The 21,057-nt window shown below is 50.5% G+C and overlaps 1 protein-coding gene across 2 annotated transcripts in view; it reads left to right on the plus strand.

Annotated features, from left to right (window-relative positions):
• Window positions 1-4,467: 4,467 nt before the first annotated feature.
• The window catches only part of SEZ6 (seizure related 6 homolog), an 82,738-nt gene continuing 66,148 nt past the window's right edge, over window positions 4,468-21,057 (plus strand). Inside the window, exon 1 of one of the 2 annotated variants that reach the window (XM_032947317.2) lies at window positions 4,468-5,228. In XM_032947317.2, coding sequence (XP_032803208.1) covers window positions 5,138-5,228 — 91 coding nt within the window. In that variant the 5' untranslated portion in view covers window positions 4,468-5,137. The remainder of the gene's footprint in view (window positions 5,229-21,057) is intronic. The other variant, XM_032947318.2, reaches the window with a different exon arrangement.

A 21,057-nucleotide genomic window follows, 5' to 3' on the forward strand; every position in this document is an offset into this window, starting at 1 on the left:
AGTTTGAAAACATGTTTTTGCTCTCTGGCATGCAATGATGTTTGTGTGTGCGTCGTAAGTATGTACGTGTGGGGAGCGGTCAGGGAAAGTTCGCTTGCCCTGACAGTCTCGTGAGGCTATCCGGGAGAGGGGGTCGTTGAGTCTTTGAGGAGCTTGCGCTGCTAAGCCCAGGCCAACCGAGTTCGATTCCCGCTCACGGCCAACACCGGTTGACTCTGCCCCAAATGAGCACCCGGTGGGGTGTGTAAGCATCGCCGCTGGGGGAGACAAAGGCGGCCGGGGATTGGTGTTGGCCACCCACCCCCTCGTGTTGCATTTCCGGCCTTCATAGGTGCTCGCAAACAGAACTTGCCCCAACAGTGTGTTAAGTGCTATATGGGGTCTTTGTTTTGTATGTGTGGGCAGTTGGAGGCAGTCGCTCTCGCAACAACAGCGTAGGGCAGAGCAGCGAAGCTCACAACAACGCGCGGTGCGCCGGGCGACTAAAATGTAGCAAGTTGGCACAGCAGGGAACACAGCTGGTGCATCTGCCAGTCATCTCATTGAACCCGTGGCACCTGGATCTGTCCCGTGACCTGCAGTCGGTGAGCTTTCGACACTTCGAGTGGCCACGGAGTGCACGTGGCCTGGCACAAGCGCCGTGGTGACATCACCTCCCCTTAGTGGCGAAGGGCGGCTGTTGTTGATCTCAACGGGATCCTCCCCTAGGTCGACTCAGCCTCAAATGAGTACCTGGTGCGGGGTGCAAACATCACTACTGGGAAGACAAAGGCGGCGGGGCATGGAGCTGGCCACCCACACCTTCGCGTGCCATGTCGGCCTTTATAGGTGCTCGCAAACAGCACTTGCCCAACAGTCTGTTAAAGTCTTTGTACGTGTGTATGACCTCCTGCCAGCGAGCCTTCGACACTTAATGTGGCCTCAAAGTGCACCTAACCTGGCACAAGCGCCGTGGTGGCATGTGGAAATGCGTGTGTACGTGCACCCCCTGGTGTGCTGTGCCGGACTTCGCAGTGCCAGGCGACGCGAAGTCTCCGCGAGCGGGGTGGGGGAATTGGTGGGCCAACTCCACCTGGGGCCTTGCTGGCACGGCGATGGCCTGCCCCGGGGCAGCCCCGGCCACCGGCAGGCCCCTCGTGTGCCATCATCGCGGGTCTCCGCGAGCAACTCCTTCGGGGGGGCTCGACCCGCGCGACCCTCTCAATTTGCCACCGGGCCTGGCCGCGAACTCGACGGGCATGCCCTCTGGCGGGTCTCCAATTAGGACTGAACGATTAAGCGATTTCAAATGGAAATCGCAATTTGAAACAACGCGATTAGCAGATCGCAAAGGCTGCGATTTGAAAAGTCCTCTTACTTTCTCATTGGAATTGTTTTATTTTTGTATTATTACTTTATTTATTTAATTTAACAATTGTTATATGTTTGATTGTTCTATTTCAATTAAAACATTTTAATAAATACATGGAAGCAATTCATATCATTTAGGTTCTCATCCTTGCATTAGAATACTGTATATACAGTGAGGGAAAAAAGCGTTTGATCACCTGCTGATTTTGTACGTTTGCCCACTGACAAAGAAATTATCAGTCTATAATTTTAATGGTAGGTTTATTTGAACAGTGAGAGACAGAATAACAACAAAATCCAAAAAAACGCATGTCAAAAAATGTTATAAATTGATTTGCATTTTAATGAGGGAAATAAGTATTTGACCCCCTCTCAATTAGATAGATTTCTGGCTCCCAGGTGTCTTTTATACAGGTAACGAGCTGAGATTAGGAGCACACTCTTAAAGGGAGTGCTCCTAATCTCAGCTTGTTACCTGTATAAAAAACACCTGTCCACAGAAGCAATCAGATTCCAAACTCTCCACCATGGCCAAGACCAAAGAGCTATCCAAGGATGTCAGGGACAAGATAGTAGACCTACACAAGGCTGGAATGGGCTACAAGACCATTGCCAAGCAGCTTGGTGAGAAGGTGACAACAGTTGGTGCGATTATTCGCAAATGGAAGAAACACAAAAGAACTGTCAATCTCCCTCGGCCTGGGGCTCCATGCAAGATCTCACCTCGTAGAATTGCAATGATCATGTGAACGGTGAGGAATCAGCCCAGAACTACACGGGAGGATCTTGTCAATGATCTCAAGGCAGCTGGGACCATAGTCACGAAGAAAACAATTGGTAACACACTACGCCGTGAAGGACTAAAATCCTGCAGCGCCCGCAAGGTCCCTCTGCTCAAGAAAGCACATATACATGCCCGTCTGAAGTTTGCCAATGAACATCTGAATGATGCAGAGGACAACTGGGGTGAAAGTGTTGTGGTCAGATGAGACCAAAATGGAGCTCTTTGGCATCAACTCAACTCGCCGTGTTTGGAGGAGGAATGCTGCCTATGACCCCAAGAACACCATCCCCACCGTCAAACATGGAGGTGGAAACATTATGCTTTGGGGGTGTTTTTCTGCTGAGAGGACAGGACGGGGCCATGTACCGTCAAATCTTGGGTGAGAACCTCCTTCCCTCAACCAGGGCATTGAAAATGGATCGTGGATGGGTATTCCAGCATGACAATGACCCAAAACACACGGCCAAGGCAACAAAGGAGTGGCTCAAGAAGAAGCACATTAAGGTGCTGGATTGGCCTAGCCAGTCTCCAGACCTTAATCCCATAGAAAATCTGTAGAAGGAGCTGAAGGTTCGAGTTGCCAAACGTCAGCCTCGAAACCTTAATGACTTGAAGAAAATCTGCAAAGAGGAGCGGGACAAAATCCCTCCTGAGATGTGTGCAAACCTGGTGGCCAACTACAAGAAACGTCTGACCTCTGTGATTGCCAACAAGGGTTTTGCCACCAAGTACTAACGTTAAAAAAAGAAAAAAACCGCCACTTTCTTCAAATGTTCTTGCTGTGGTTTTCACACCTGATGATGATTGCTTGTGTTGCAGTCGAAACGTCGTGAGAATTTTATTGTTTTATATTTGTATTATTTTATTGTTTCCCTTCTACGTGACTTTACCGAAAGAACCAAGAATATGAATCCCTGCAGTCACAAAAGCTTCAAATCAAAAAATGTTAATAAACTTTTTAAATGACTCCTAGCGAGAAGCGCTCGTTCCCAAGGTCTTGGTGCGCGGCCGTTTCCATCCTTCTGCTGCAGATCGCCACGTATTCGGTCAACATTAAACCGGGTACATCAGGAAAACACATAGTCAAGGACTCCAGCTTGCAGTGACTTGGTGTGGGGGGGGATTGCGGTCTTAGCATTTACATAGTGAGAGAGTTGACATATCTCCCACATTCCGCCTGCCCCTCCGTCGCCGACACAGGGACCCCTAAAGCCCGAGGTTGTCCCATGCCATACCAATAACCGCCATTCGCCTCTAAGTGTCACCCAGTCACCATGGCGCCCGTGCCAGGCCAGGTGCGCCTTGAGGCCGCGTGAAGTACCCATTCACATTGGCGTTGGCTGCGATAGCAGCTATGGGTATGCGCTTGTGTTGTTGTTATTATTATTATTATGTTACAGCTGCAACCCCTTGTGGTGACTGCTCCCCGCTCACATCGGCAAGTAACGTGCAGGGTTCAGCGTATGGCTCCAGAGTATGTGTTGGCTAACAACACTTGCCCCAACAGTCTTTTAAAGGCTATACGGGAGGGGGGGGGGGTCTGTGTTTCTATTTGGCTGAATATATGGGGCTAAACTGGCACGGGACGGGCTGGAAAGGAAGGAGATGGAGGACGTGGAGCTGAGTGGACTTGCCGATTACTGGTACCGGCGGTTTCAAGATCGGCCTCTGTGGAGGAGGGGCGTGAAGGACCGCTCCTGGGCGGAGGAGCAACGCTCAGAACAATGAGCGGAGCGCCGGGTGAATATAACGCAACAATTTGGCACAATGAGGAACACAGGCGGTGCAACTGTCAATCATCTCAGCCCACATGCACCTGGGGTCTGTGTCGTGACCGCACCTTCGATTCACACGGTTGGCTACGTACTGTGCGAAAGAAGTTCAGCATACATACGAGCCTTCCACACTTCACGCGTTAGCCTCAAAGTGTAGCTAGCCTTGTTTAAGCGCCGTGATGGTATCACCACCACTTGGTGTCGAATGGATTCTGGGAAAAACCAGCACAGTTAGAACTCTAACCCCCCCCCGCGCCCCCATTTTCAAAAAACGCCAATCACCTGTTACAAATGAGAGTGAATCTCCGGATGAGATGAGCTCATTTGAATGTGTGTTATGAAGAGGAACCATTGTTAGAAACGTTACCTAGTAATTATTATTTTTGCCGTTGAAGGCCACATAAGTGTTGTTGGCCAATGTGTCGAGTTGCGTTGTTGATATTTGTGCCTTTGCACCACCGCCAACGCAAACAACAGCGGCAGCAGTAGTATCACCGGATGTCTGGCTTTCATTTGAATGTGGAGCGATGGGATGAACCCGCGTTCCCGCGCGGCGCCCAGCCAATGGAGCTTCAGCAAGCGAGCAACGCTGCTGCTGCTGATGATGATGCTGCCGTAGTCGCTTGCCTGCTGTACAAGCAGTGGGAGCTTCACGCTGCCTTTCTCGGGAAGCGCACGAGCGAAATATCGGCTAAATCAGTTCCAGAAGAGCCTTCATTTATTCACATCCAGCCGTTTGGGCGATCAGTCCGGCTATTGTCGCGCGCGCGCGTGTTTCCTTATTAGAATTGTGAGCTTATTTATTTTTGAACACCATAATTGTTTAAATAAACATCGGACACAATTACAACATTTTTGTAAGCGTTGATTAAACGCAAAAAACCCACTACCGTCGTGTTTCATTCATTCATTATCTAGACACACGTACAAATTCTCGATCGTACACAATCAAATCTCTCGCGAGGATTTTTTTTCTCCCATTTGCAGATTTTAAAAAAATCTCTTGGGTATCAGAACAGCGAATTATGCTGTAGCGACACACGCGCGCACAGACACGTACAGACAACGCACGCACCGAGAGCCGCACACAGACCACCAACCCACCACCGCAGCAGCAGCAGCGTTCGAGCACACAGCGCAGGGCAGGCAGAGGAGGAGGAGGGTGGTGGTGGTGCCTTCGGTCATCTTCCTCTCTCATCTCGCCGCGCTCCACTGTGCAAAATCCGCGATGCCGTCGAGGGGCTATGGCAGCCTGACCACTCTGCTGCTGCTGCTTCTGTTGGGCTGCGTTGCCGTCCTCGGAGCTCATGGAGCGAGCGGTAAGGAATTCATTCATCTGCCTCCTCCCCCCTCGTCGTATCCATTCCTTACCTCGTTTCTCTGTCTCCAAGGCAGCGGAAACCATCGGGTCCTGCGCGCTCTCTCTCTCTCTGCCCGCGCTGGTTTTTGTAACACAAAGCACAAACGCACACCCCTGGCAGTCGATTGTTATTTGCGTTGGGGTGATGCCTGGTGTTCATACATACACGTGCAGATGTAAAAATAAAAAAAATCAAAGGTAATGCATGTTTAAACTCGTTAAAGATAATTCCTTATTATAGTTGAATCGCAAGACCGTGAGAGATGGCGACGGCTTGCGGAGGCCTTCATCCAGCAGTTGATTGACCATGGCTGATTGTGTGCTGCTGTGTGTGTGTGGAGTGGGTGATTCGCGCGCACCGCGCTGCATTCCCGGCCACGGCTAACATCAGTGGGCGCGATTGGGATTTTCTGAATCTGTGCTAAATCGTGGGTCCATTCAGACCGTCTCGCACAGAGCACCCGGTTCGGTGTCGGGAAATAATAAAAAAACACGTAAACAATAGGGAGACAAAGACGACCGCGCTTAGAGAATCCAAGACTCTATATTATCTGGGTGCCTCTGTCCTTGTGTGTGGGTGTTTATGTAACCTCTGCGCTACGTGACGGGTGCATCGCCTCATTGTTTCATCGCACAGAAGCATCCCGAAGCACCGCGGCAATTGTTTATTTAGCGCACGCGTCGCTCGTGACGTTCATCGTTCGCTGTGCAAACGGACAGAGAGGGAGGCGATGGCTTTAATGGCACCGGGAGGGTTAACTTAACGCGATGTCTGGTGTTCGGGAGATGTATATGGATGCTGTAAGAAGAATGCATGCGTGGGGAGAACGCATCCCGCTACGCGGAGGTGCTGCACACACGCACGGCACGAAGTGGTGCACGTTTGCGTGTCCGCGATGAGTCACGGGGGAGCGGGGTGGTGTCGCGGTTAGCGCGCTGCGCTACGAACCCGGCGATCCGAATTCGATTGCCGTTCGGGGCCGACACCAGTGACGATTATATGAACCGGCCCTGGGCCTCCCCCCCTCCCCCCGCCGCCAGGTCGACTCAGCCTCAAGTGGGGGGGGAGGGGGGAGGACAAAGGCGGTCGGGCGTGGTGTTGGTCACCCACCCACTCGTGTACCGTTCCAGCAGTCATAGGTGCTCGCTAACCGCACTTGCTCCAACAGCCTTTGAAATGCTATACGGGGGATCTTTGATTAATCACAAATTTTGGGTTAGTGGTTTGTGTGTGTAATGTCTAGCGGGATAGAGGACGTGATCGGTTCGATCCTGGGTGTAATGCCTCTCGGGCTAGGGAGTGATGGTCTAGAGGGTGTGATGGGATGGGCTAGATGGGGTAGAGTACGTGATGGGCTAGATGGGGTGATGGGCTAGATGGGGTGGTGGAAACAAGGGTGGGTGCTGAGGGGTTAGAGGCTGTGATGGGCTCGATGGTGTGATGCCTCTCGGGCTAGATGGTGTGATGCCTCTCGGGATAGATGATGTGATGCCTCTCGGGCTCGATGGTGTGATGCCTCTCGGGCTCGATGGTGTGATGCCTCTCGGGCTAGATGGTGTGATGCCTCTCGGGCTAGAGGGCACGACGTAGTCGCAGTCTCGCAGCCCTCGTCTGCGCCCGTCTCGCGATTGCGTCGCCGAGTGTGTAATAAAATGTTGGGAGTCATGTGATGATGATGATGAAGAAGAAGAACAACTCACTCGAAACGCTCGCAGCTAGCAGCGCGCACCCCCTTTGTATCAGAGAAGGTCCCTGAAGAATACAGTCCCGTGACAACTTATGAAAAGTCCCCTCAATATCCAATGCATTCTCCTTTCATATGCCCTGAATAAAGAACCCTTCAGCTGCGGGCCAAATACATTTAGAATTTTAAATTTCGAGCAAATGGAATGTATGTGATGAAACATAAGCAGACAATTATCCTCATTCCCATGTCTCTCCCTCCACACAAAATATAAACGTTTTTTTTTTACACAGATTTACGAAGGAGATATTGTGCCTCCAGATCTAGTTAATTGTGCATGCTCTCCATAATTATAACGACGCTAGTCATTATTTTGTGTTGTGGAATATATAATTGTGCGTCAAACTAGGACCCACATCTGAAATCCAGTCTTTGCCTATAATACCTGGCAGTTCACCGGCATTGATAGGAGCAACCTGGCCCTACTGATGAGACACTGCGGATCGAAACCAGTTCAGCGATTTTGCTGAATGAATGCTTCTTAAATTGTGCCCTCCCAGAAGGCCGTGGAGCCGATGGGCCTCTGTAAGCAATTAGTACAAAGAATTGGTTTTGCCGGGACGGATATGAATGCGTATTTGTCAATTTTTATTATTTATCGCCTCGACGAATTTATTTTATGCGATTGGCTTGCTTCGTGCGTAGTCATTTGATGACTGGAAAGAAGCCATCGATGGGCTTCACTTTAGAAGCCGGTTTGAATCACGGACGGCTGAACCCCGGGGGCTCGCAGACAGAGTGATCTCATACCTCGCACCATAGTTGCTTTTGTCCTGATTTCTATTTGTTCAATTGCCGTTACTGCACTTTATTTTGTGTCACTGCGGTGGGCGAGGTCACTCGTGCTAATTAGACTCACCCCTGCTCTCTTACGTTCCAAACTGGCTACACCGAATCAACCTAACTTGACTTGAGCACCTACATTTAAGAGCGATTGCGTAGGAGCCAGTGCACTGCCCTATGAACCCTGTGACCTGAGTTGCATCCCCCCCCCTTCACCAATCCACACTGACCACCGTGAAGTGTGGTCAAACAACCCACGTGGCCGACGCGGCATGGGTATAGGCCCTCATCCAGCAGTACATTGTACAGAGTGGTCCAGATGTCTTGTGACCCCCCCCCCCCCCCCCATTGAATTATCTCAAACGTAATAATTTTTAAGTAAGGTTTATTTTAAATGGAAATGAATAAGCAAAAGGAAAACAATTAGGAGTTAATTGGGGGGGGGGGGGTCACAAGACATCTGGGACCAACCCTGCAACAGAGGCGCTGTATCAACCAACGTCGTGATCGTTAAATTAAATAGCCAACGTTTGGTCGATCCCGCTGTCGATTTCATTGCAATTCAGTCGATAGGGCGAGGGAGGGAGGAGTGGGGGTGGGGGGCTCGTTGAGAGCGAACCCCGGTCACGGTACTCGCAAGGAAAGGGGCCATCTACAGTGAGGGAAAAAAGGATTTAATCTCCTGATGATTTTGTACGTTTGCCCACTGACAAAGAAATGATCAGTCTATAATTTTAATGGTAGGTTTATTTGAACAGTGAGAAACAGAATAACAACAAGAAAATCCAGAAAAAACGCATGTCAAAGATGTTATTTCCCTCATTAAAATGCAAATCAATTTATAACATTTTATACATGCGTTTTTCTGGATTTTTGTTGTTGTTATTCTCTGTCACTGTTCAAATAAACCTACCATTAAAATGATAGACTGATCATTTCTTTGTCACTGGGCAAACGTACAAAATCAGCAGGGGATCAAATACTTTTTTCCCTCACTGTATTTAGTGCCTACACATGGAGGGGGGTAACTCAAATGCGTAGCATGCGTATGGGGGGGGGGGGGTCTACTGACATTGTACGCATAGGAAACGGGGGTGGGTGGGGGGGTGAAGCCTCGATAATAATTTGTCTACATTGGCCTTCAAATGAGTTAGATGGTCCGGCGGTGGACTGTCTGATTGCTTCAACACGTTCATATTATTCATCCTTGATCGTTTCTGCGTGGATTCAATGTCGGCCGTTCTATAGGATTCTGGAGGGGGGTGCGTCAGGCGTACGTACGCAAGTTGGGTGGGGGGCGGTTAAAAGGTCCGCGTGCCTACACGGAGAGAGGGGGGGGTGTCAAGTTTTGGCAGATTTCTGCGGACCGACTCAAATGGATGTCCCCCAAACGACGGGGATGTTTTGCCGCACGACGGCAAAACATCCCCGTCTGAGTTCGCGGCCGTCGCCTTTTGAAACGGAACCAGCCACGTGTTAGGGTGGTGGCGACCGGCGACTCACGGTCGTCGATTTCACATCGCGAGAGTCGTCTTATAACTGGGGGAGGCGAAGGTGAGCGGTGGACATTGGAGGGGATTTGGGGGGGGGGAGGTTTCGCTGCATGCGGCTGATTGCAGCATCGCAACAAAAACGTTTGAGACGATGGCGGAGACTTGAGGAGACTCATCCCGGCGATTGATTAATTGATCGCAGCTGATGATGATGATGAAGGGACGTCGTACAGCTGTCCAATCAACCTAAATGACAACGACCCCGCTGGTACTCTTCACAACCAAATCGTGCCTTTTGATACATTCCTTGAATTTTTGTTTCATGCGCCCCACTAATCGCACAGGTGGTGGTGGTGGTGCTTGCTGCGTGTGTGTGCGCGCGCACTAACAAGCACTTGCCCCAACAAAGCCTGCTGAGGCTATACGGGGAATCTTTGTCCTTGTTATTTGGGCACCCGAGAGACCATCCAGGAGGTATCCATGGTAATCGTTGGCCCTGGGCATTAAACCGGCGCCATTACACTACCAGACACCCACATTATCACATCTGTTTAAAATATGGCACGAACAAAGCCTCGTTCTCCTGTTCCTTCGTGTCTTCCCCCTGCACCCCTTCCCCCCCCCCCCCAATTAATTGATTTTTATTGCCGCTATCGGCTTCGTGTCACAAGATGAGGGACGAATCCATTTGGGAATATAGCTGAGCAGTTCGTGTGCACAAGCCGAATGGGACCGCTGCATCTCTCTTCATAGATCAAGCGAGAGAGAGAGAGAAGCATGATGATGAGAGCATTCGGCAGTGGATAGATGAGCATTTATTGATTGATGATGAGGACGACGACGATGAATGACTGACAGTGCTGTGTTCAGTCCTTCCCATGCCGCGTAGATCACGGGGGTTGTCTCACCAAACATCACGGTGCTGGTTGGGGAAGGAGACGGGAGGCTGGACCGCTCCAGACACCACCCAACCACTGACATAACGACGGGCTGAGAATTGAAGTCGGGATCGCCGGGTTTATAGCGCAATGCGCTAAACAACCTTCAGAAGGGGCTGTAAATAATAATAATTGTTGTTATTAACCTCATACTCTTTGGTTCTTTCGGTAAAGTCACGTGGGTATAAAATAAAATAAATCACGACGTTTCGATTGCAACACAAGCAACCGTCATCAGGTGGGAAAACCACAGCAAGAAAATGTTTTTTTGCTGAAGTGGGAGCTAAAAAAAAATGTTTTGCTGTGGTTTTCCCACCTGATGATGATTGCTTGTGTTGCAATCGAAACGTCGTGATTTATTTTATTTTATACCTACGTAACTTTAGCGAAAGAACCAAAGAGTATGAATTCCTGCAGTCACGAAAGCTTCAAATCTAGTTTATTCACCTCGTCATGGTCTTCGATAGCAACAACGAAAAAAACGGTGGCGAACCTCGGCTTTCCTCCACAATCACCCCTGTGGCCATGTTCAGTAAAGGAGTTGGACAGAACTGCACCCCTTATTTTCAGATGCTTGAGGATGCTCTGGTTATTTGTTTTCTGGGTTATTTATTGCAAAACAAAATTATCCGTGTGCTTTTTTGTGTACAGCGCGCGATCAATCCAAGGCCCCGAAGAACACGAAACAATATATTTTTTCTTGCCGTGAAAATTTAACAAAATAACTTGACCTGTTTGTCCATTAACGTAGAATACAGTCATTGGAACCTGCAGGGCAAATTCGTTGTTTGAACGTGGAGGGCCGTTTTTATGTTGTTGAAATTTTTTCACAGCGATGCCAGTTGCTGTGTCTTCAAGAATATAGAGGGTGCCATGAGGTGTGCATTCTGTCCATGGGGGACCAATTTTCAACGGATTGGCTAGAGGGGAGCGCCGTATTTCTTACTGCCTTCTGCCGATATGGCGAACAGCTTGTCGGCCCGCAACTTGAGCTGCAAGTCTTGAGACGTTGACATCGGCGATCGCAGATTGGGTGATGCTACCAAAAGGGCTTAATAGAAGCAATACGTATTTATGTATGTCGAACTTCCGTCGCGCCATACGTAGCCAACGGTGTTAATCGGATGTGCGGGAAAAGGACAACAAACCAAACACGAAAATCAGTTCTAGAGAAATTCGTTTTCAACTCCTGAAGGAAGGGAATTCTTTATGGGCTTGCGTCAGCGCATCGATCAATAACACTCCTTGTTTAAGCCGGGCCGCAGCCCGGCGAGGTCTCACTCCTCCGTGGCACCAGTTCCATCATGATGACGTCCTCTTGAGACCAGTGAAATGCGTTCGCAGCTCGCTGCAGAGGTTCACGGTTGGAACCGGGTGGCCGCCCTGGCTAATAATTTGGCGGTTGTTTATTAATTGTAAACAATTAGTGCCATCCGCTTCACAGTGGATATTAAAGATCCCACGAGCGTCATTCGCAAGAGTAGGAGGCCATTGTGTGCCGGCGTCATGGTTCAAATGTGGCAAATTAGAAAATTAACCACAATCAACTCATTTTTGGAGAATTACAAATTATGTTGTGTGACTGTCACGCAATGAACATTACTCTCTGCAGCAGGGCAGGTGGGTGAGTGGTGACCCCCAGTGTGTGTCTACCAGGAAGTCATTTAATGGGGACCTCAGGGGTAGTTCTGACAAATTACTTCTGCGGACACGTTCTCTTAAGGCAAACGGGCCAGCACTGGTCTGCGAGAGATCCAAGAGCGATTCTTCATCCTGCGACAAGACACCAAAATAGTGCGATCGAGAGAATGCGACCCATTGGGAAAAGATAACAAAACGTGATTTACAAAAATAAACCAGACCGTTTGAATTTTTTTATGCGACGTCCGCGGCACGCCGACTTCATAAAACACGAAGCCGTAGATTCGCAGACCCCCTACACGCACATCTCCTCGGTCACTGCAGCGCGGTGGGAAACCGTCGGGCCTGACGTGGGGCCCAGCACTGGCCAAGGTTGTGGCCCAATGTCGGCGAGCCTCGTGGGGCGCCAGTCACCGCCCCCCCCCCCCCCCCCCCCTTGTGAGGTGACCGCCGTGAAATATGGAAATTCCCGACAGACGCTCCTGACGGTCACTTTGAAAGCAGTGGTTCTCAGCATTCTGATATTAGAAAGTCACTGGAGCTATGCACTTTTAAATCTAGATTGAAAGCTCATTTCTTCAGAACTGCTTTTTGTGTTAAGGTTGTTCTTCCCCCACACCTCCGATTAGCACGGTAGGGCTACGTACGGTGCGAAAGAAGTTTAATATACAACCGTACGCTGCTCCCTATCCCCCCCGCCCCCCTGCTATCAGCCTGAAAAACACAACTCATATCACGAAGGCAGACAGATCACGCCACGTTCGCACGCCTCTAGTCCACGCGTGGTGATTTGTAAGGCATTCGTTTCGTGCCGTGTATTAGTCTTGTCACTGCAGTGCGGCGCTGACTTTCCCGACGAAAATAAAAAAGAATTCGCCTGCACGGTATCCATGCTGTAGCCTGCGCCACTCTCTCCCCCCCCCCCCCGATCCAGTGAAAGGCTTTTGCCCCCTCTAATGTGGGCACGACTAACAGTTTAAGAACCGCAGCCCTAAAACTTTTCTTTCCGCATGAATTTACGCAGCTCAGCACTCCGCTCGGACAGCTCCCAAATATACAACGCAGCCCTGTGTCAACGAGACGAGAACTAAAACATGTTTTTTTTCCAGTCTTGTTTTTTTCTTCTTCTTCTTAATAAGGCACGCACGTATCCTGCGGCGACGGCGGCGGTTTGGCAATAAATGTCGAGCGATGCGTTCTGCCGATGGTGCAGAGGGCAGGGGGCGGGGTTGGCTCCGGCGTGGAGCGGCTACGGAACGAGACCGTTCTCTCGGCCGGCAGACGAAAATTAACATGAACAAGGTGGTGGGGGTGGGTAGTGGTGGTGGGTTGGTGGGGGGTGGGTGGGTGATGCACTCAGCGGCCCGAGGGCTGCTGCTGCTGCTGCCATCTCGCACTCTTCCCGCCACCGAATCAATAAATAAAGCTCCCTCCCGTGCGCTGCGAGCGCAGCGAAATAAATATGGAGGCGGGGGGGGGTTCACACCACGTGGGCAGATAATAAATAAATAAATTGTAATCTTAAAACCCGAATGTGACGACCGAGAGCCTATTCGGCCCGCATTGTCGGAGCGCATGAACGCGGCCATCAATCACGGCGGCCGCTGCCATGACGTGGTTATGAAGCTTTAATGCGCAACGTCTTCATGTTGGGGCCCAATCAAATAACTCTTAAGTGCCCCCTTGGCATGGCATGGAGGGGGGGGGGGGGCATTGTCCGGTTTTAAACTAGACTGTCCAATTGTCGAGCCTGCCGTGGAGCGTCTCATCCGTACCTCTGACTGACAGCCACATGGCACAGGCATACAATTTGTAAAAAAAAACTAAATATGGTAAAGGCGCAGGCCTGCAATTGCTCGCGCACGCCACTGTTGGAGGAAAGGGGGTCGCCCACTCGACGGAGCTCTAGAGCACCCCCTTTGTTTCGTTTTTTTTTGGCCGAATAGTCCATGGTGGCCAAACGTCTTGAAAGAGGTGGGAAGTACTCAACACTTTACCCCACCGTGCACGAACCTGTCCAGCGACTTCGCTCTCGCGTACCCGTCCTGTGCTGTGGGGTGGACAGAGGCAGCCGGAAGGTGGAATCCAACCGGCGACCTCTGGATTGCAAGTCCAGTGCGCTGAGGCACGCAGACGTCACCATTTAACCTGAACTCTGCGATCCTGTCCAGTGTTTGCTGTCCAGTTCGCTGTCCCATCACGTGGTGCCCATGTGTGTGTGTCCTTCCATTGTGGGGAGCGGTAGTACAACGGTTGGCGCTACGCTGCGCTACGAATCCGGCCACCCGAGTTCGATTGCCACTCACGGCCACCAACACCACCGGTGACGATTATCTGAGTCGGTCCTGGGCCTCCCCGAGGTCAACTCAGCCTCAAACGAGTACCTTGTGCCATGTGTGAACATTGCCACTGGGGAGACAAAGGCGGTCAGGCATGGTGCTGTCTAACCCCGATCCCCTCGTGTGCCATGCCGGCCTTCAGAGGTGCTCGCAAACAGCACTTGCCCCCAAACGTCTGTTCCAGGCTATACGGCCTGGACTTTCTGTCCATTGTTCACCAGGTGACTAGCTCACGTGTCGCGTCCGAAACCTTTTCGCATCGTGAAAACAAATTTTCGTATCAGCTAAACGGGGGCCTCTCGCCCTTCCCGCCGCGTCACTGCGGGACGACTGCCCAACTCGGCGGCACCCTACAGCGAGAGGGAGAAGTGACGCCGACGTGCTCGTCGCTGGGGGCCCCTTTGGGGCTGGGGCCCCACCCGTGACAAAACCGAGAGTGAAGCCTTGGCAGTCGCCTCGCATTTCACTCGTTCGGTGAGAGTCTTGCCGAGAGGATCGGCGCGCACCGGCAGCCCAGTCCATGGCAATCCTCCATCCCACGCGTGTGCCTCTGGTGAATCTGGCGGAATCAGAATATTTATTTATACTGGAGGAATCCAATGAGCGCTAAAGCTCCTTTTTCACAGATGTCCAGTGCGGGGCAAACAGATGTCCAGTTGGTGAGTCTGTTTGTCTATCTATGTCTGTCACTGGCGAGTCGGTACGAGCCAGAGTGGCAAATACTCGCGATTATTTTCTTGAAGCATTTTTAAGGCTCCACCACGAATGCGTCCGATAGCAAGGTCCCTGTGGTAGCTGTTTATTGAAAACAAATATCCTCCAATAGGTTTTGATGAAACATATTATTGGGTGGAAACCTCAATATGTTAAGAAACATCTGCAGAATATGAAAATAAATACGAGATGTGGCTATAACACCGAGAGAAGCTACGCTGAGCCGTCTGCAATGGACTCTGCTGGTGATGGACACAGCCTGTGGCGGGCACTGGCAGCAGTCGCCACTCTAGGTGGGACCAACGCAACCCCCTTGGGCTCATGGACCAACGCAACCGGCCACGGTTCGACCGATCGCCCCAGCGCGCGCATTCCGCCCCACGGCTCCCACCCCCGTTTGAGCCTAAATGGCCTGGAGGCGTTGGCAGGCGCTAGAAAGAAAAGAAAAAAAAACACCTCCCCCTCGGTGCATTATTTTTGATCTTCTGAGGCAATTTGGGAACGCTCGATCAAGCCGTTTGCGCGCGGGCGTGGGCAGGCGCGAACCCGATATATATTTTTTTGGCGTCAACTACCGCGCTGGACGTTGGCGCCGGTCTCGCCGGTCTCGCCGCGGGCCTGACACGCGAGGCTCGATGCGCGTAATGAGTCTCGCGTCTCGCTCGCTTGGCTCGGCGAGTGGGAACATTCGTTGAGGAGTACGGTGGCTTGGCGCTCTCCCGCTCTCTCTTTCTCTCTCTCCACGCGTGGCGCTGCTGCTGCTGCTGTGTACCGTGGGTGTGTTCTCGAGACAGGCCTGGAAGCTATTGAAGAAGGTCCACGGGCCTGCAATTTTTTTTCATGTTAACGCCACGCACTTTATCATCGATTAATGCGTTGGTTGGGTGGCGGGTTTTTTTGTACTCGGACTGACGTGAGAGATTGCACCCAGGCCTTTCGATTGTCATCATTATTGTCATGCATCATTAAAAGAAGACATTCATCGGCCGTGCACACCACTCATTTACTCAGAAGGACATGAGTTCAAACCCATGTCAGGGTTTCCACCGGGTCAGAGATCGTCATGATTATCGTACATCATCTTCAATTGTCTCATCGTCCATCATTGTCATCCATCATCAATAATCTGCGTCCACCTATAAATATAATACATCATCATCCATCAAAAGTCATCTATTAGTGTCAGCCATCATCTTTCATCCATCATCAATCATCTCTCGGCATCATCCATCAACATCATCCAACCCGTAATCACCATCTATCCATCAAACATCATCATCCATCCATCATCCATCAACATCATCCAACCCATAATCACCATCCATCCATCAAACATCATCATCCATCGTCATCAATATTATCCTCCCTCTGACGCCATTAAAACGAGAGCTATTTTGTGGGAAGTCATCAGTAGTTATCCTATTGAAAGACTGCTCACTGCCATGGGGATGTGGAATTTCCACTACTTATTTAGTTTCTGCGTGTCGAAACATGCACTTGCACTTGTGCATGCTTCGACGCATTTCAGTGAAGTGTGCGATTCCTCCCTCCAATCCGTCGATTGTTGCCCAGAGGCACACCACTTTAGCGCGAGGTGCAGCATGGAATCCCATTGGCAGCCTCGGATACCATCAAACGGCGCGGTTACAAACTCCTCCCTCCATTCGTTCTCACACTCCGTGTGATCTCTCGACCCGTTTCTCTTTCTCCCGTGGCATCCACGTCCGCGGATGTCGCGGGCGCATGCATCGCCCATGAGCAATTAGGAATTTTTCGCTGACCGCTGGAATAAACCAACAGTGCCACGAGTTTTTTTTTCATTAAAACGCAATCCAGCTCTGTCCCGTAAAGGGCCTCTCGTTTATTTTGTTTCTTCACCTCGGGGACCTGCCGTGGCCTTACGGTACAGTGGCGCACGTTACCACTCCTACCGCGTTTTGATGAGGAGCGTCCTCGGCGGAAGATGTCGAGATCCTCCAAAGAAGCCGTTTACCGATGCAACGTGGCGCTGCGGTTCGAGCATCTAGCCTCGCCACGAGAGGAAAGCGAGATCTTGGGTGTCGACTCGGCCCATCGTCTTCATGGGGTAGATAAAATAGGCACCGCTTTGTGGGAAGCGTACAAGCGATGGTCGTCCTACATAGAGACCAATCTGCTCCGTGTGAATGTGGAGATTTCTATCGCTGCTTCCGACACAGTACAGCGTCTCTACGATCTTGTTGGGAAATAACGTGTGTCCACTTATTAAACTGATGTCGGATGAAATATGAAAGATTAGCGTTTGGCTGAACCATGGCTGGAATAAGCCCCTTAGAAGGCTTTAAATGTCGGTCATGTGACTCTCAATGTCATAATCATCTGGCTGGCTCGCCTGATTGGTTGGCCTTTACATTTTTAATTATTCCGTTACCAGTGATGTTGATGAACAATTTTCGTACATACTGGTGAGACACCAATGTATCTGCATGTCTTCTAATGAATTCCCTCACCCATTTTTAATCGATGGATGATTTAGGCATCCTTCCACGATTGTGGTATCTTTATCGTTGTGGAAAGATTTGGTGGACAAGTCCACTACTTTGGTTCCTACAACTGGTCTCGCTTCGAATGTGCGTGAGATAAGATCAGCGACTCTAAAGCCAGACACATCCCTTTTCAGACACCAACCTTCCTGGTCGCTGAGTGGGCGTCACATGAGACTCGGTGGCCAAGGCAGATGTCCCGTCCACTGAAATCGTGGTGGCTCGAGATGCTGATACTGCTTTAAAGAGACACTGAGCCAGCACCCCTGGGTGCCTGAGTTCGAGTCTCTGCCTGGTAAATGGGAGAGTTTTGCCGGGGCAGCTGACTAGCGGCTTTGCTACTCTCGGGCAGCACTCATAAATTACTGTAAAATAAAATAAATAAAGTCAAAGCTGTTTTCTGCTCAAATGACCATTGAGGCAGCGGGTGCTCTGCTCCTGCTTAACGGCCCTGCAGAGCCAGTGATGGAAATTCCACAATCCCATGGCGGGCGTCGAGTCTGTCCATCGGACGACCAACCGCTGACCGCTTCCCCACAAAGCGGACGACTCGTTGCATCGACATCCCCGGCGAGCCCTGGCGTGCCGAGTTAACGCCCACGATTTGAACTCGCGACCTTCCGATTTCATCGCGAGCCGCTCGCTCACTCGCTCGCTGAGCCACCTGGTCGGAAGCGAGGGAAATGGTAGCGGAGGAGGGGGGTGGGCTCCTCGGCTGCACCGCTGGCCGGGGGGAGCGTCCCTCGCTCCGGAGGTTGATGCGGCGTAGCCCCTCCCCTCCACCCTCCCGAGGTGATTAATCCGCGGCGCCGGCAAAAATCGCAGCTCAGCCTCAACGCTCGTAATTAACGGCAGCGCGAGATGAATGCTTTGCTGTGGCCGTAAGGGGAATTGCGTTTGCAGTTCCAGGGTTGCGCGCTCTGTGACATGTGCCGCGTGATGTGTGCTGTGTCATGCGACTGTGATGATGCCTGCTATGCTCTCCTACATCGTGTGCTGTCCCCTGCGCGTTGTCCTGTGCGCTGCACCGCGTGCTGTGCTTGCAACGTGTGTACTGTGCGCTGCACATTGTGCGCTGGGCATTGTGCGTCGTGCCCTGCACCTTGTGTGCTGTGCTCTGGGTGATGCACTGTGAGCTCTGTGTGATGTGTGATACGCTATGTGATCCGCGCTGTGCTGTGCACACCCGCGTGTGCTGCGATGGACATTGCAAACAACAATAAGTCACTGTTATTAATAAATTATGCCTTGCCCTGGCCATTCTATACACAGCTAAATGAGAATTGTGTCCATGTATGTGTCGATTTAACACGTTGGTTGTCGCCAGCAATATCAGCCATAATACAGGTGTTTTGGGTTAGATCGCGGAAATATATAAATGTGTCGTTAAAACCCGCCACCACCCGACACAGCCAATTAGTAAGGTTTGTCACGTAAGCAGAACGTGCCAATTCGTTACTAGTACAGCACACCGGTGTGTTGGAGAGCTAGTAACTAGTAACGAATTAGCATGTTCTACTTACGGGTGGTGGTGTATTTAACGACACATTTATATATTTACGCGATCTAAACAAAAAAAAAACCTGTATTATGTGTTTGCCTGTGTGTGTGCATTCATGTGGGGAGCAGTAGTGCAGCAGTTAGCACGCTGCGCTACGAACCTGGCGACCCAAGTTCAACGGCCACCGACCACGGCCACCAACACCTGTGGCGATTATCTGAACCGATCCTGAGCCTCAAATGAGTACCTGGTGCGGTGTGTCAAATATCGCCACGAGGATGACAAAGGCGACCGGGCGTGGGGTTGCTGACCACACGTCCCGTCGTGTGCCGTGCCGGCCGTCAATCGGTGCTCGCTAACAGCACTTTGCCTCTAAAGTCTGTTGAGGCTATACGGGGGATCTTTGTCTTTGTGCTTTCGTGAATGCACACTAGAGTTGTGTACATTGTCTCAATGAAGACGTGGCGTGTAAGCGCCCACACAACGTTCAAGCAACTGCGCAGTAGCGAATATTATTTTATGTTCATAAAAAATATATATCTAAAAAGCACGGCCGTTAACTTGTGAGACGAGCGCGGAGTTAAACGTGAAATCCGCGTCACGTGCCTGCCCGGGAGATGTGAATTTTAATGAAGGATTTTGTCCATGCCTCTCATTTTATTTTTCTCCCCCTTTCTCCCCCTCCGAGTAATAGCGTCTGCGGACTCGAGGCAGATTAATTTTTTATGCCTTAATGCCAGCACGTGATGGGGATCCCACAGGGCCCTCTCACCGCAGTTTGAAAGTGGCACGACAATTGAGCATCGTGTTCGGTTTCCATCAATTACAAAAATTAATTGGATGGGGTCTAAGAAATAAATAAATAGATAAATAAGGGGCCCAAGTATTTAACAGCCCCGAGAGATGCCTGACGGAACGTTCTACCAGGCCCAGTCGGTCTTTAATCGGCGATAGGGGGCGCAAATTGTAAGACGTCTTAGGAATTCACCCGGAAGAATACGTTCCTTCGACATTTTTCTGCCCATTTCCATGGGAAGTAACGCCGACTTGTTATCACGCGGTAGATTACAATTTACCCGCTGGCCTGGTCCACATGCGTTCGTGCAAAGCCACCACCAAAGTGACGGACGAAGAAAGAAAACGCGAAAAAACGAAAGCGATATTTGAAGGGCAACTGCCTTCAAATATCACTCTCTGTTCTGTACCTTGAGAGATGGGTGGGCGGCATCAGAGGAGACCACCGGCAAAGGCCCTCCTTGTGATGAACCGTTTCGTTAAAATGGTTCCCCCATCAAACAGCATTATCGTACCTGATGCGGCACGTTCAAAGCCGGGCAAAAATTGTTGAAGTTGTCGCTTTTTTTTTGGCTCCCATCTTGAAAAGTCAAATCGGTGAGTCTCTCCGGGTCACATGACCATTTAAGGCAGTACTCTCATGATCAATTCTTCTTCGTTAGTCGGGGGAGCGGCGGTGCAGTGGTTACGAACCCGATAACTTGAGTTTGAGTCCCGACCACCGCTTACGGTATCTGTACGAGTCCTGGGTCCCTAAGTTTTAATTCAGGTATGGCTAGATCACGGCTGAAGGTGATGATTTTGTTACTGTGTAACAAAACACTATGTAACATGATTTTTGTTTCTATGTAGTAAGTGTTATTTCCTAATTGCTTATACCTCAAAAGTACAGAAAATGGCTATTATATCCCGACAAACTTTGCTTTAGTGATCAGGACATTGATATATTGAAATGTACCCATTTTCAATGAGAAAACGTGGTGTGCATTTGTGTCATTCCTTCACGTAAAGTCCTGGTCACAAAACGAAAGTTTGTGGGGAATGAACCATTTTCTATACTTTTGAGGCATACGCAATTAGAAAATAACACTTACTACCCAGGGACAAAAATCGTGTTTCTGAGTATGTTAAAGATGTTGGAAATGACTTTGAAATGGCAGCCAGGGTGGTGGAGGTCACAGAAGTCACCGGCGTACGTGCTTGCATCCAGCAGTGGATAGACCACAGCCGGGGCGGTGGAGGCGCCAGAAGTTACCGCCATCGGCGCATGCCCCTCCGTATCGTGACGGCTCACGGCCCAGGGAGCAGTTGGGCCGT

This window comes from Petromyzon marinus, chromosome 5 (genome assembly GCF_048934315.1).
Source record: "Petromyzon marinus isolate PM22_M1 ecotype Great Lakes invasive population chromosome 5, UKy_Petmar_22M1.pri1.0, whole genome shotgun sequence".
In the NCBI taxonomy this organism is placed as follows: domain Eukaryota; kingdom Metazoa; phylum Chordata; class Hyperoartia; order Petromyzontiformes; family Petromyzontidae; genus Petromyzon; species Petromyzon marinus.